Below are 11,911 nucleotides of genomic sequence, written 5' to 3' on the forward strand. Positions count from 1 at the left end.
CAAGACAATCGTCGTTCCCTTTCCTTCTGATTTAACCAGTATTTAGCAAAAATGCTTAGTCTGCCCTAACAAAGCGTGGTGTAAGTATCAAGAGAACAAATATCAAGGCTTTAACAAGGAGTGTCAATATTGACACTGTTCTGTGTTGAGGGATATTGGTAGGTTGTTTTTATTATAGTAAGCAACTTGTCAGAGGAAGACTCAGATGGAGCTTTGCAAGTGCCGATAAAACCTGCAGGTGCTATTGAAATTGAGCTCTTGTTCATGTGTGCTTTGAATATAATTTCCAGTTTCAGAAGGCAGCTTTATGACTTTCTCATACCCCTCCTCCCTTTCAGTCTCTCCCACGACGCAGATTAAACATTCTTCCCAAAAAAGAGTTATTGAAGGATTGAACACCTCTTCAACTTGCAAAGAGATCTTCCTAGTCTGATGAGTTTGCTCCGTACCGTGAAAATTACCCATCGCTGAGTCCAGGTGTCAGTATCAGGAGCAGGTTGGACACATCACCCCTAGCTTGTGCAGAAACTATGGGTTCTCCTGCAACCTTCTTGCAGTTCCACTTCTGCTCCAAACCAGGTCATCTGCACTCCTTGCTTGACGCCTGTTGGTAGCAGAAGGTTGATTCCCTACAGCAGATCAGGCTACATTCAATAGCTTGAATGCAATCTCTAGCTCAAGCGCCGTCTCTAAAGTGCTCTCCATGCACTGTGAAATTGGAGGTGAATCCTGCCACCAGGTAACAGCTTGGAGACTTGGCAACTTGAGGAGCTGCAGGCTGTGGAAAGGCAGGTCAGGCTTCCCCTGGCATGCTGCTCACTTGGGACAAGTCGTTTAATCTTGGCGTGTTGGATCTTCAGTTGGGAGTAATACTCCCTTCTCTGGCTGGGTGTTGTGAGGGTACTTACATCAGTAGTGGATGGGTGTTCAGGTATGGAAACGATGAAGCTACAGAAGGTATCCTGGGCCTGGAGCTGGTGCCTGTGCCCAGGCTGGGTGTTTCCTCTGCCGACTGTAAGCCACTCGCTGTTCAGTGTCTTAAGAAGACTGAATTGCATCACCTTCTAGAGACCTTTCAGAAGTGGCTGGTTTGCCATGTTGAGTGGGAATCACAGGCTGGGTTGCATTTAGATTGTCCAGATATGGCCCTGACTGCCTTAGTCTCAACATTAAAGGTTGCACAGCCTTTGGAGAAAGATAGGCATGAAAGCACTGCAAAATTTTCCAGCCAGAAACTTAGTTCTGCATTTTGCAAAGGTCTGGCTATTCTGGGAGTGCAGCACTTTCATTTTGCCATCCTGCGGGACGCATTCATGTTTTCTACCCAGCTGTCAACACATTTTATTGGGATACCTACATTTTCCATGATTGCAATCCATCAAAATAACAGCCAGGTCTGACCTTGCCTTGGGTTGGGTAATCCCAAAGAGATATGGCTGCAGGGCATCTAGGATTTACAAAATCACGAGCTTCATGGTACCCTTTCTGGGTGTCTGCTTACGTCGTATGTTTGTTTCATTCTTCTTCTCATTTTAAACTAATCCTCAAAATGCCACAAAGCAGAATATTTCCAAATGAAGAGAAGATTTCTAAGGCTTAGGACAAAACAGGTCACCTGCAGATATCAGTGTTCCCTTACTTGACTGTTTTTAATGGATGTGTCTGTAATCATGTTTCGGTTCTGTGCCATGGTGGCCATGTGGGAACTGTTTCACTTGGGGCAGTAGGAACTCCTCAGTCCTTTGGTACAAGGCTCTAATGGGGGAAAGACCCACAGGCTATGGAGACTCCTTGGTTTGTGGTGGCCAAACGTCCATTTGGGGTGGCCAGAGTTGTTCAGGGAATGAGTTGCTTTTTGCTGAAGGTCTTGCTTGGGTGGAGAGGCAGCGTGAGCCATGTCAACCACAGCTAAAAACATGGCATTTATCGTATGGAGGCTTACCCAAATAAGACTGAACTGGGATCTAAGTGAGGAATAGGCACTGGTCTGGCCCTCCTCTGCAGGATGAATATTATCTATTCTCAGTTACATCCTACCCACGTAAGAAACCATTTATTTTTAGGTGGTGTTTCCCAAAATAGTGGTGGAGAGGGAGGGTAACTCCGTTGTATGACATCCCAACAAGCGGCAAGTAGCACCCCAGGAGGTCGCCTTTCCTAGACAGGGTTTCTGTGGTTAGAAAATACTGTTTATGGGTTGCCTTGTAGGCAACCCCCTGTTAGGGTCCTGTGGCTGAAGCACTGGCCAGAGGAGACCTGGGGGGGTCTCAGCTGGGCTCTTGACCTCACCATGAGCTCCTGTTGTGAGCCTAGGCAAACCTGACCTCTCTGTTCCCCACGTCACACCAGCAAAGGAGAATAGCCCTCCACACCATGCTGAAGCTCACATCGATGAGCTGCTTAGCTCCCAGGGAGGCAAATGTATGCATTACCTAAAGCAAAGCCATGTGGAGATGCGTCTCCTGGGATCTGTTTCTGATTTTGCCTGAACGTACTTGGGGTTTGAATTTTGCTTCAGGACCAGGCCATGGGGAGGCTGAGACAAGGGAATGCATTTACTACAACGCCAACTGGGAGCTGGAGAAGACCAACCAGAGCGGCGTGGAGCGTTGCGAGGGGGAGAAGGACAAGCGGCTCCACTGCTACGCCTCCTGGAGAAACAACTCAGGCTCCATTGAGCTGGTGAAGAAAGGCTGCTGGTTAGATGACTTCAACTGTTATGACAGGTAATAGCCTAACTGTTTTTTCTGAATGCAGATTTAATTGTTCCTCTAAATGCAAAGGCTCATGATTTTTGCATCAAGGAAAAGAAAGCAAGTCCAAGTCAATTGGCCCATTCATCCCCTGTAATTACTTCTGTTGCTAATGCAGCTCTCAGAATTGTCACTTACCTGCTTTGACTTTCTAAACAGAAGCTGCAAAAGGCACTTTTAGGGTTTTTTTGTTGTGTGTGTTGTTTTTTTTTTTCCCTTAGCAAAGCTTTGATAATTCTGGCATGTGTTGAAAAACGTGTCCTGTACCATCAAATGAAGAGCAATATGTTCTTCCAAGAGCATTTGGCGATACAAAGGAAAACTTGGAATCATTTGGAGCTCTCTAGAAAAGCACAGATATCTGGGGGTGGTTAGAGGTTGAGATATTTTGGCGTTGGTGATGCTGCAAAAAGTTTCACTGTTCTTCGGCTGAATTAAGAGACAGGCCAGGAGAAAGAGTGGGGCAGCAAAAGCAATACGCGTGTTTATGTGTCGCTGCCTGTAGCGAGCTGAAAAGGAAAGAGGTTTTGTAGTACGAAGGCTCCAGCCTCATTATGTAGCTGGGAAAATAAACTAGTCTTTTCTCATTCCCCTTGATGCAATTCTACAGAGGGGAAAAGAATTACAGCTACAGAAAATAGCCCTCTGAAGTTTCACAGTTTAAAAGGACAATGCTCAGGAGCTCAGGACTCAGTGTTTCTGTTAAAAAACCCCAGTGACCAACCAACCAACTTAAATCCAACCCTTTCAATAAGGATTAATAGTACATAAAATTCAAGGATTTGCCTTGGTATAACACCATGTAGGTTGATCTCACCTTTGTGCAATTCCCAGCCGTGCATCTTTGTAGCCTCTCATTCCAAAAGTTTCAGGACATCAGGTCCTAAACCATAGGGCTTAAGCTGGGACTAGATTTGTCCCATGGCTGGAGAGTTTTCTCCCTTCAGCGCTGTACGCTATCCCTGCTTTTGTGCCCGTTGTCTTAGCTTATCCTGACTGTGAGTCGTTCCTCATCTTCCTTCTATTATTAGCACTGGGGTTACTTTCCCACCACACCTATTCCCTTGCCAGTTGCATAGCCAAGCTCTATATATAGTTAAATTTTTATTCTTTCCCGATAAATCAATCCTCCTTGGCCCATTAGTCATCTTAATGCCGATCCTTCTGAGAACAGAAGGTCACTCTAGTTTCCTACTTCCAAGCAGAAGTGTTTACTGTAAACAGATTTCTCCTTTCAGTGCCTGCTTTTGTATACAGTGACACTTGTATTGTCACTGAGTGTCTCTGTGCAGGGATGTAGTGGTTCTTAAACTTTGTCATAATGTGTTGCTCTGTTACAACAGTAAAAAGTTTCCAGGGCTCCTCACAAGCCTTTTTGCAGCCCTGGGGTTGAGCATCCATTATCCTCCAGCGTGTTCTTCAAAGCCGCGGTTCCAGGGCAAAGCTAAAAGATCTTCTGAGAATTAACAAACAGTACGAGTGTTGAAAGCAACATTTGAAAGAAAGGTTGGCTTTAATTAAATAATGGCTGTTTAAATGGAGTCTTTTTTTTTTTTCTTCCTTTGAGTGCCCTCGTCAGTCTTCCATACAGCAAAAATGGCTAAAAAGATGATTTTTCGATTGACAGTGCTGTGCTGACGCCCTTTCTGTCTCTGCCTTCAGCACCTTTGGATGCTGGGCTCCTGGGTGCAGCCTCGGGAGATGCACCTGTACCTGTATCTGCAACAGAGTCCGCTGCGTGCAGGGCATGGTCCTATTCTGCCAGGCTGCAGCTCCTCTCCTAGCGCAGGCAGCACGTGCTGGTCCATGCCAAGCGCTGCCTCCTTGTCGCTGGAAGGTGAAAAATTCAGGAGTGCAAGGGTTGGGACGCTGAGGGTGATGGCTCCTTACTCTATTCTTTATCTTAAGGAAACAAGAACGTGGCATATGTACATTTAAGGCTATAGGAAAAAGGTAGTGTTTAAAAATCGACTTGTGTGCTCTTCGTTTATTTACACAGCCCCACCGGAGAGGTCGTGTTCACGTTCCCTTGAAGAGCACGTGAACCACTATGAAACATGCCCTCGCTGCCATAGAAAAATGTGTCATTCTCTCCCACTGTCTCATTTGTAATATTTGCTAAGTATAACATGTCATATGTACCTGGATGGCTGCCCTGAGTGCACACCAACTCAAAGACAGGGATAATGAATTGCAGATGTGGAGCAGGCTGTTTTCACTCATTAGCTTGATTTCTTAACCAACAGATTTAGCAAAGGATGTGTTTTCTATTGAAGACTCCAATACTGATGCTGTTAAATCCAAACGGCTTGTTATCTGATTTCACGAAAAAGCATCTGGAAACATTGCTTAACTTGTTGAAACATCTTTGTTCATTTGAATAAGTCAAATAGCTGCTTTTTTTCTTTGAAGTTTAAAAAAATAAAAGCCTGAGAAACAAACCAAGTGCTTCCCAGCTGAGACCTTGCAGGAGACATTTCGGCTGCGGCCGCTTTTTTTTCCCCAGAAGGAATAAAGCGCCGAAAAACTACCCTGTCTTATGATTGAAGAGAGCCCTTTCCATTCTTCTCGTGGCAGTATGTCAGTGATACCACAGAAAGGGAGGCTTGGCATGGGTTCATAAATGAGTAATAATGTCAAACACATATGATTGTTTTGCTACTTCCTCCGAGTGGTCGAAGGAAGGAAGTTATGCATATAATTTAGCTGGGCTTCAGGAAATAGTTTGATACAGTTCTCTGCGGAGAGCAGCTCTGCAACCCTAATAGCTAAAAGCAGAGGGTAACGCAGCAAAAGGTGGCAGGGAAGGGAAGCAGGCATTTAAGAAAGAGAAAGAAATGGCTGCTAGAGCACTGCAAAAATCACTGCATGTCTCTTTTGGCATTGATCTGTGGGAGAGGGAGGATGTGTGGCAGTGGAGTTGGTCTGATCCATGGAAGTCCCCTAACGCCTTGCACAGTGTGGAAGGAAACCTCAGTGCTGAGAAGGCTGTAGCGCTACCTGGATAAGAGGCGAATATGAAGAATGAGAGCTGCAACCTGATTTTCTTAAAGGCTTTTGTGGAGGAATAAGTTTTTTAAAGGAGAAAGAGATGGCACTTGAAAATTAAACTTTAAAAAACAAACAAACAAAACAAAACAAAACCTGCAGCCTTCCTCCTGCCTGCAGCAGGACTGTTGTTGTTGCTGGTGTCTGGTGCCCTTCTAGTGCATACAGTGATGCTCAAGGCTGTGAGAGCAGTCTTAGCTCAGCCCTCATCATATGTGCTTTATGGCACAATCTTTAATTGCGTGATCAAATACTCCTCTCCCCTGGAGGCATACATACAGGCTGTGGGAAAGACACTGCTCAGGGAAGGAGGCATCTCTCCATCATTTTTCTGCTTCTCGTTCAGTTAGCGGCGGCGGCTGTTATTTATTACTCGCCATCTAATGCCTTTGGTACATATGGAAGCATTTGTTTCCTTTACGGTCTTTTCAAGGACCTTTGCTATCCACTGGGGTATTTGAGTGCCAAGTTGTTTTCTGTAAGTGGAGAGTGCCGATCTGTGCAGCGCAGCAGCAGGAGAAGGCGCGTGAAGACGACGATTCGCGGCAGGTCGGCTCCCAAAGACAAGAGGCAGGAGCTGGCTGACGTTGTTTTTTCTCTTCCCTTCATTGCCGTGTCTGTCCCTCCCTGACGCAGGCAGGAGTGCGTAGCCACAGAAGAAAACCCTCAAGTGTTTTTCTGCTGCTGCGAGGGCAACTATTGCAATGAGAAATTTACCCATTTGCCTGAAGTCACCGGCCCAGAAGGTGAGTGACTGGGTGGATGGGGAGTTGGGGTCTCTTCCTCTAGACCTAGTTTGTGATGACTTTGAGTTGTTGGATGTTGAGCAAAAAAATACATCCGACAGGACACAAAGTACCATTTTGGTTACAAAGTCCAGAAATCCTTCTGCTGGGATTCTTCAAGAATAGTTTTTTAATGTTGTTTCACTCTGTGGGTAAAGTGTGTTGGACCAACACCTCGTATACCATCAGTAAGGATTAGGTTTTCTTTATGGTGGATGTTCACAGTGGGTTCTTACAAAACAAAATCCCACACAAGGGGAAGAGGGTGGTGTGATTTATATAATATGGGTCAACTCAAACTCTTAAAAGGTATTTGACACCTTCGTTAGTTTTCCTAGATCGTAGGTCTCCAAATATCTTGGGCATCAAGGATTCTTGCATTTGATTGGTCTTATCTTGGACTGGGGATTGAAAGGGAATGGGAATGTGTGTCAGCTTTCAGAGTCTGTAGATATATTTAAGGAAGAAAAGTAATAGCAGGTCCTTCTTCAGAGGCTAATAGAAAAATTATGATTCTTTTAGTTGTAGGCTTGCTAAAGTGTCATTCAATAAAAATTATTAAAGCAGGTGGATCTTTTCCTTAGGATGGTTTCTTTTGCTGTCAACTACCTGCATTTACTGAGATGTTCCAGTAGACCATTATCAGATTTTCCTGGGCTTTCCTGTTAGGTTTTTAATTGTTTACATGGGTTTTATTATCTCCTGTTATTAATGTACCCGTAGCAACCTAGTAGCAAATATTCTTTCTCTCACAGTTTTTTGTTTAATTTGGCAAGTCTTGCTATTTTTTCCTTCCCTGTCTCCAACATAGCAACATGGCTCCGTTTAGTATTCCCATTGTTTGTGTCTCAACTGCACTGATGTAATTTGGAACAAGAACTACTGTGGGAGTAGTGCATTTGATTGTGGCTCCGGCAGCATTTTACTAAAAACTGACATCTTGTCAATCACCGTAAAAGGCAAAGCAACGCTCTGAGGGATTTCGTGCTCGCTTAATACATTCGGAAGGGTTAAAAGGAGGAAATTTTCTGCTTTTATGTATCCCAGCAAGAAATATCCATCTTAAATAAAGGTCAGATGGAGGCTCGGCTTAAAAAGTGTGGTTTGGACCATCGTAACTCTATTACTAATAGCCATATGGAAAAGAGTAAACTGCAGAGCTTATGAATACTGTTGGATGTGACAGGACATGCCACTAAGCAGTGTCAACTTTGGAGTAAAAGGAAGGATGGGGTTTGGTTGCATCTGGATGTATAGCTGACAGCGCTGTTGCGTGCCTGAAGAGTCCTTTCCCTCATTTACCCTGCTCTTTTCTCGCAGTCATATATGAGCCGCCGCCTCCAACACCCTCCCTGCTCAACATCCTGGTGTACTCGCTGCTCCCCATCGCTGTCCTCTCCATGGCCATCCTCTTGGCCTTCTGGATGTACCGTCACCGCAAGCCTCCCTACGGGCACGTAGACATTAATGAGGTGAGGGAGTCGCTCCTCTTTATTTGGACCTTACACAAGGCACAGAGGCTGCTCAGTATATGTTCACATCCACTTTTGCTTCACTCTTTTCAGGAGGCCTAACTTCTCTATCTTTTTGAAGTTGGTGGTACTGTTGGCCTCCGTGGTGGTGTTAGCATACCCTGTGAGGCTGATGAGTTTAGACGGGGTTATCACCATGTCCGAGATTCCTAAGGGATGGCGTTACACAGCCCTGCTTGGTGGCTACCCTTCCCCCCAAACTCTCAAACCCGTTGCCTGATTTCAGCCAACTTTGCAGAGGAGCAGAGATCAGAAAGATGATAAAGTTCCTACCAGCTTTATGGGGTGAGGAGAGATGCTTTCCCTGTTGAAGCTCAGTTTTTATGAGCCATCAGAGAATGCATGCAGGAGGTCATCCTCATGGCCCAAAGCCATTGGGAACTGGTCCTTGCTGGCTCCGCTGTGCCCTGAGCCTTCTGGTTTCTTCTGAAGGGCCGAGCAGCTACCTCCCTCCCTCCTCTGCCCATTACAGCCCATACTGTGAACCTTTCCCATCTGAAAGCAGATAGGACAGAGCTCCAACCCCACGCGTCCTGTGGGGTTGCGTTGTTCTCCTGGACAAATGCAGAGTTTAAACAGATACAATCTTTATGATGCTGACAGACCTGTTTACTGCCCATTGCTAGGGTTATGTGAAACACGCCTAATGAAGTGCAAAGCAGTGGGAGGTTTTAGGTGTAGTTGGCTGTTGGGTCACAAAGATCAAAAAGTTCCTGCTTTTGGCAGGAGGTAGCCTTGAGGTCATCGGTGTTTTACAGCCCAAAATAGCTCTTGCTTTGAAAACACAGGAGAATTCAGGTTTTGACAGAGGATGGCAGGCAGTAGTTCGACACACAAAATGACACTTGGAGGCGTAGATTGTTATATACAAATACCCTACAAAGCAAGACAAGGAATTTCGGGCTGCTCTTGCTGCAAACAGTACATCTAAATAATTTGTATTAAATAAAACGTCATTTCTTTACGCCTCTTTCCCCATATGCAATCTCTCCATTCCTCCCCTCCCTTTGTTTTACAGTCCAGCTTCAGCTGGTGACAATGTTTTTCTCTCGTGCAGGACCCCGGCCCGCCACCCCCTTCTCCCCTCGTTGGCCTAAAGCCTCTGCAGCTCTTGGAGATCAAGGCGAGGGGACGCTTTGGCTGCGTGTGGAAGGCTCAGCTGATGAATGACTACGTAGCAGTGAAAATCTTCCCTATTCAGGTGAGAAGGGCATTGCATTAGGTTCTCACTCGCTGGGCTTCCTCACTGCTGCTGAGAAGCCCGAAGTGCCTATGGAGGTGTTTTTAAGACCATAACAAAGATACATTTGGATTCTTCTGCTGGAGGAAAAAGTTCAAGGACCTTCCCTTCCTACACTTTTCTCTGTGTTCTCTCATTAACAAATGCTTTCGGTAGTAGTAGTTGTTGCAAGAAGGGCAAAAACAAGCACATTTTGAAATCTACAGGGTATTTTAACTTCGCTGCAAGTGTCCATGTTGTTAAAGTCCGGTGAGGCAGCATGCAGCTGCAATGCCCAAAGTACACGCGAAGGACCAAAGCCCTGGCTTTGTGTGTCCTGCCTGGGTAGATTATAAATCCAGACCCGCACCCAGCAAACAGTTTACAGCTTACAGAGGCAGAGCTCCGGTGCTGTGTAAGCTAATTGCACTGCAGCATTTCTGTCAGCTCACATCTTCTGCTCTAGGAAACCTTTGAACACTCCTGACTTGACTCTAGGAACTGCAGATGGAAAGAGAAAAGCAATCAAAAGTCAAATGAAAGAAGAATGACTGAAACGTCTTTGTGCTTCTCTGCTATCTCTTTCTTCGTTAATTTTTCGCCCCGTATTTGTTGTCATAGCGTTGCTAAAGGAGATTTGCACATCTTCTGTCCAAGCCAGCTGTGACCTACTAGTAAATATTCAGTAGAGCCTAGATTAGATTTTGCAATTGTAACAATTACAGCTACAGTGCAGATCTGGGTGCTGCATGCACAGGCTTTTTTCTTGCAAGCTTCCTTAGGAAATCTTGACAAATCTTATTTCTCAGTGAGGTTGGGTTTGGATTCCTCCTCCCTCCCCACACATGTGCTTTAGGAATAGCTGAGGATAATTTTGGAGAAGGGAGACTGAGAACAGTAACTTCCAGTCTTTCTCCAGCATCTACCCTTTAGGAGAAACAGCCTCATTTTGAAGGGATTCATCACATCCGAACTCCAGAGGATGATATTAAGAGGAACGTGAGCAGCTCTGACTGAGCTGAAGGAGCTGTTTGCTTTAAAGGGAAGCGTGATCTTTGATGGTGCATTTCTCCCTGCTCTAGGATAAGCAATCTTGGCAGAGCGAGAGGGAGATTTTCAATACTCCTGGCATGAAGCATGAAAACCTTTTGCAATTTATCGCAGCAGAGAAAAGAGGGACAAACCTAGAGACAGAGCTCTGGCTGATCACAGCTTTCCACGACAAGGTAATGTATTATTGCACGTACATTTTGGGAAGGCAGAGAGGCAGCTGGTTGTGAAGCAGCAGGATTTGGTGTCTGATGTTCTCCCAGAAGCTCCCCTGTAATCTATCCAGTCTGCCCCCGGTGAGCCATGGCTCAGCGGTAGTGGAGGACTGCTCCTGCTCCTCTCATTCAAAGGCTCTTCCTTTAGCTTTCAAGGCTTTCCTACACAAACATAGGATTAATAAAGGTGGGACTTGGAGGGGGAGAGAGGCGCAAAAGGCCACAGCTCACGTATGTGGTGGTCACCATCTCTTAACGTGCATAGATGAGCACGTGGGAGCCAGGGGTCGCAGACCATCGCAGTCCCAGCTCACCCCTTGCAGATGGGCTCCGTGTTTGCTTTTGAAGCTTGGGGCATATCTCCCGTTTCATGGATTGCTTTACTTATCAAACATGACTAACACTTAAAATAAAACAAACACGCACAAATCCAGGGTTGAGCCAGCAGTGTTATCCCTCTGTTTAATCCAAGGTCTACTGAGTCAATCATTGCCACAACCAGCTGATACGATGCATCATCTTCTTGCATGGAAGGCTTTCCCCTTTGTTAGGTTAGATGAATTGCTCTATTTTGAGATGGTTTTGTCCCTTCCTTACCTCCCTTCCCTGGCAGATTAGTAGACTCCTTTTAGACATCCAGATACTTTCTGTGCTGTCAAGGGCTGAGGACTCATGAATGCTTCTGGATTTTATTTCCTCTTTTTTACTTTCGCTAGTGATTTTTTTCCCCCTATTAAATCAAGGTTCAAATTTTTCAGGCACTCATTAAAATCATTTTCTAAACTGATGAGTTGGCACATCTGTCACGTAGCAGGGTCTGTGATTAAGAACATACGATGTCCTGTTTCACAGGGCTCTCTGACGGATTACCTGAAGGGCAATATTATCAGCTGGAATGAGCTCTGCCATGTTGCAGAAACAATGGCCCGTGGCTTGTCCTACCTTCATGAAGATGTCCCTTGGTGCAAAGGTGAAGGACACAAACCTGCCATAGCACACAGGTACGGCCTCTTTCGTTAACGCCATTCAAGTGCTGTGTTCAAATGTTCACAACCTCTTTGAAATGATGCTGTTGAATGGAGGAGGAGATTGTGCTTTTAGGAATTAAATGCCTTTTAACCGAACAAATCCAATGCTAAGACAAGAATTTTTTCCAACCACATATGAAATGTGAAGGGAAAGTGTCTTGTCCGTGAAACAGTCGGTATGGTTGGTAGTTGTTTATGGCAAATGTCTGAAGGGTAGGTGCTTCCCTCTTCCATCAACTCTTCTCGTGACATGTAGTGGGAAGGGAAATCTGGTTGCTGCA

General features: G+C 45.3%; 1 protein-coding gene across 1 annotated transcript in view; it reads left to right on the forward strand.

The window, feature by feature from the left end:
• The first annotated feature begins 2,445 nt into the window (after positions 1 to 2,445).
• ACVR2B (activin A receptor, type IIB) overlaps positions 2,446 to 11,911 on the forward strand; it is an 18,658-nt gene continuing 9,192 nt past the window's right edge. Inside the window, exons 1-6 of the mRNA XM_009322512.1 lie at positions 2,446 to 2,726; positions 6,438 to 6,547; positions 7,907 to 8,058; positions 9,176 to 9,319; positions 10,420 to 10,563; positions 11,455 to 11,603. Of these exons, the coding sequence (XP_009320787.1) occupies positions 2,446 to 2,726; positions 6,438 to 6,547; positions 7,907 to 8,058; positions 9,176 to 9,319; positions 10,420 to 10,563; positions 11,455 to 11,603 (980 nt within the window). The remainder of the gene's footprint in view (positions 2,727 to 6,437; positions 6,548 to 7,906; positions 8,059 to 9,175; positions 9,320 to 10,419; positions 10,564 to 11,454; positions 11,604 to 11,911) is intronic.

This window comes from Pygoscelis adeliae, unplaced genomic scaffold (assembly GCF_000699105.1).
Source record: "Pygoscelis adeliae isolate BGI_AS28 unplaced genomic scaffold, ASM69910v1 Scaffold123, whole genome shotgun sequence".
In the NCBI taxonomy this organism is placed as follows: domain Eukaryota; kingdom Metazoa; phylum Chordata; class Aves; order Sphenisciformes; family Spheniscidae; genus Pygoscelis; species Pygoscelis adeliae.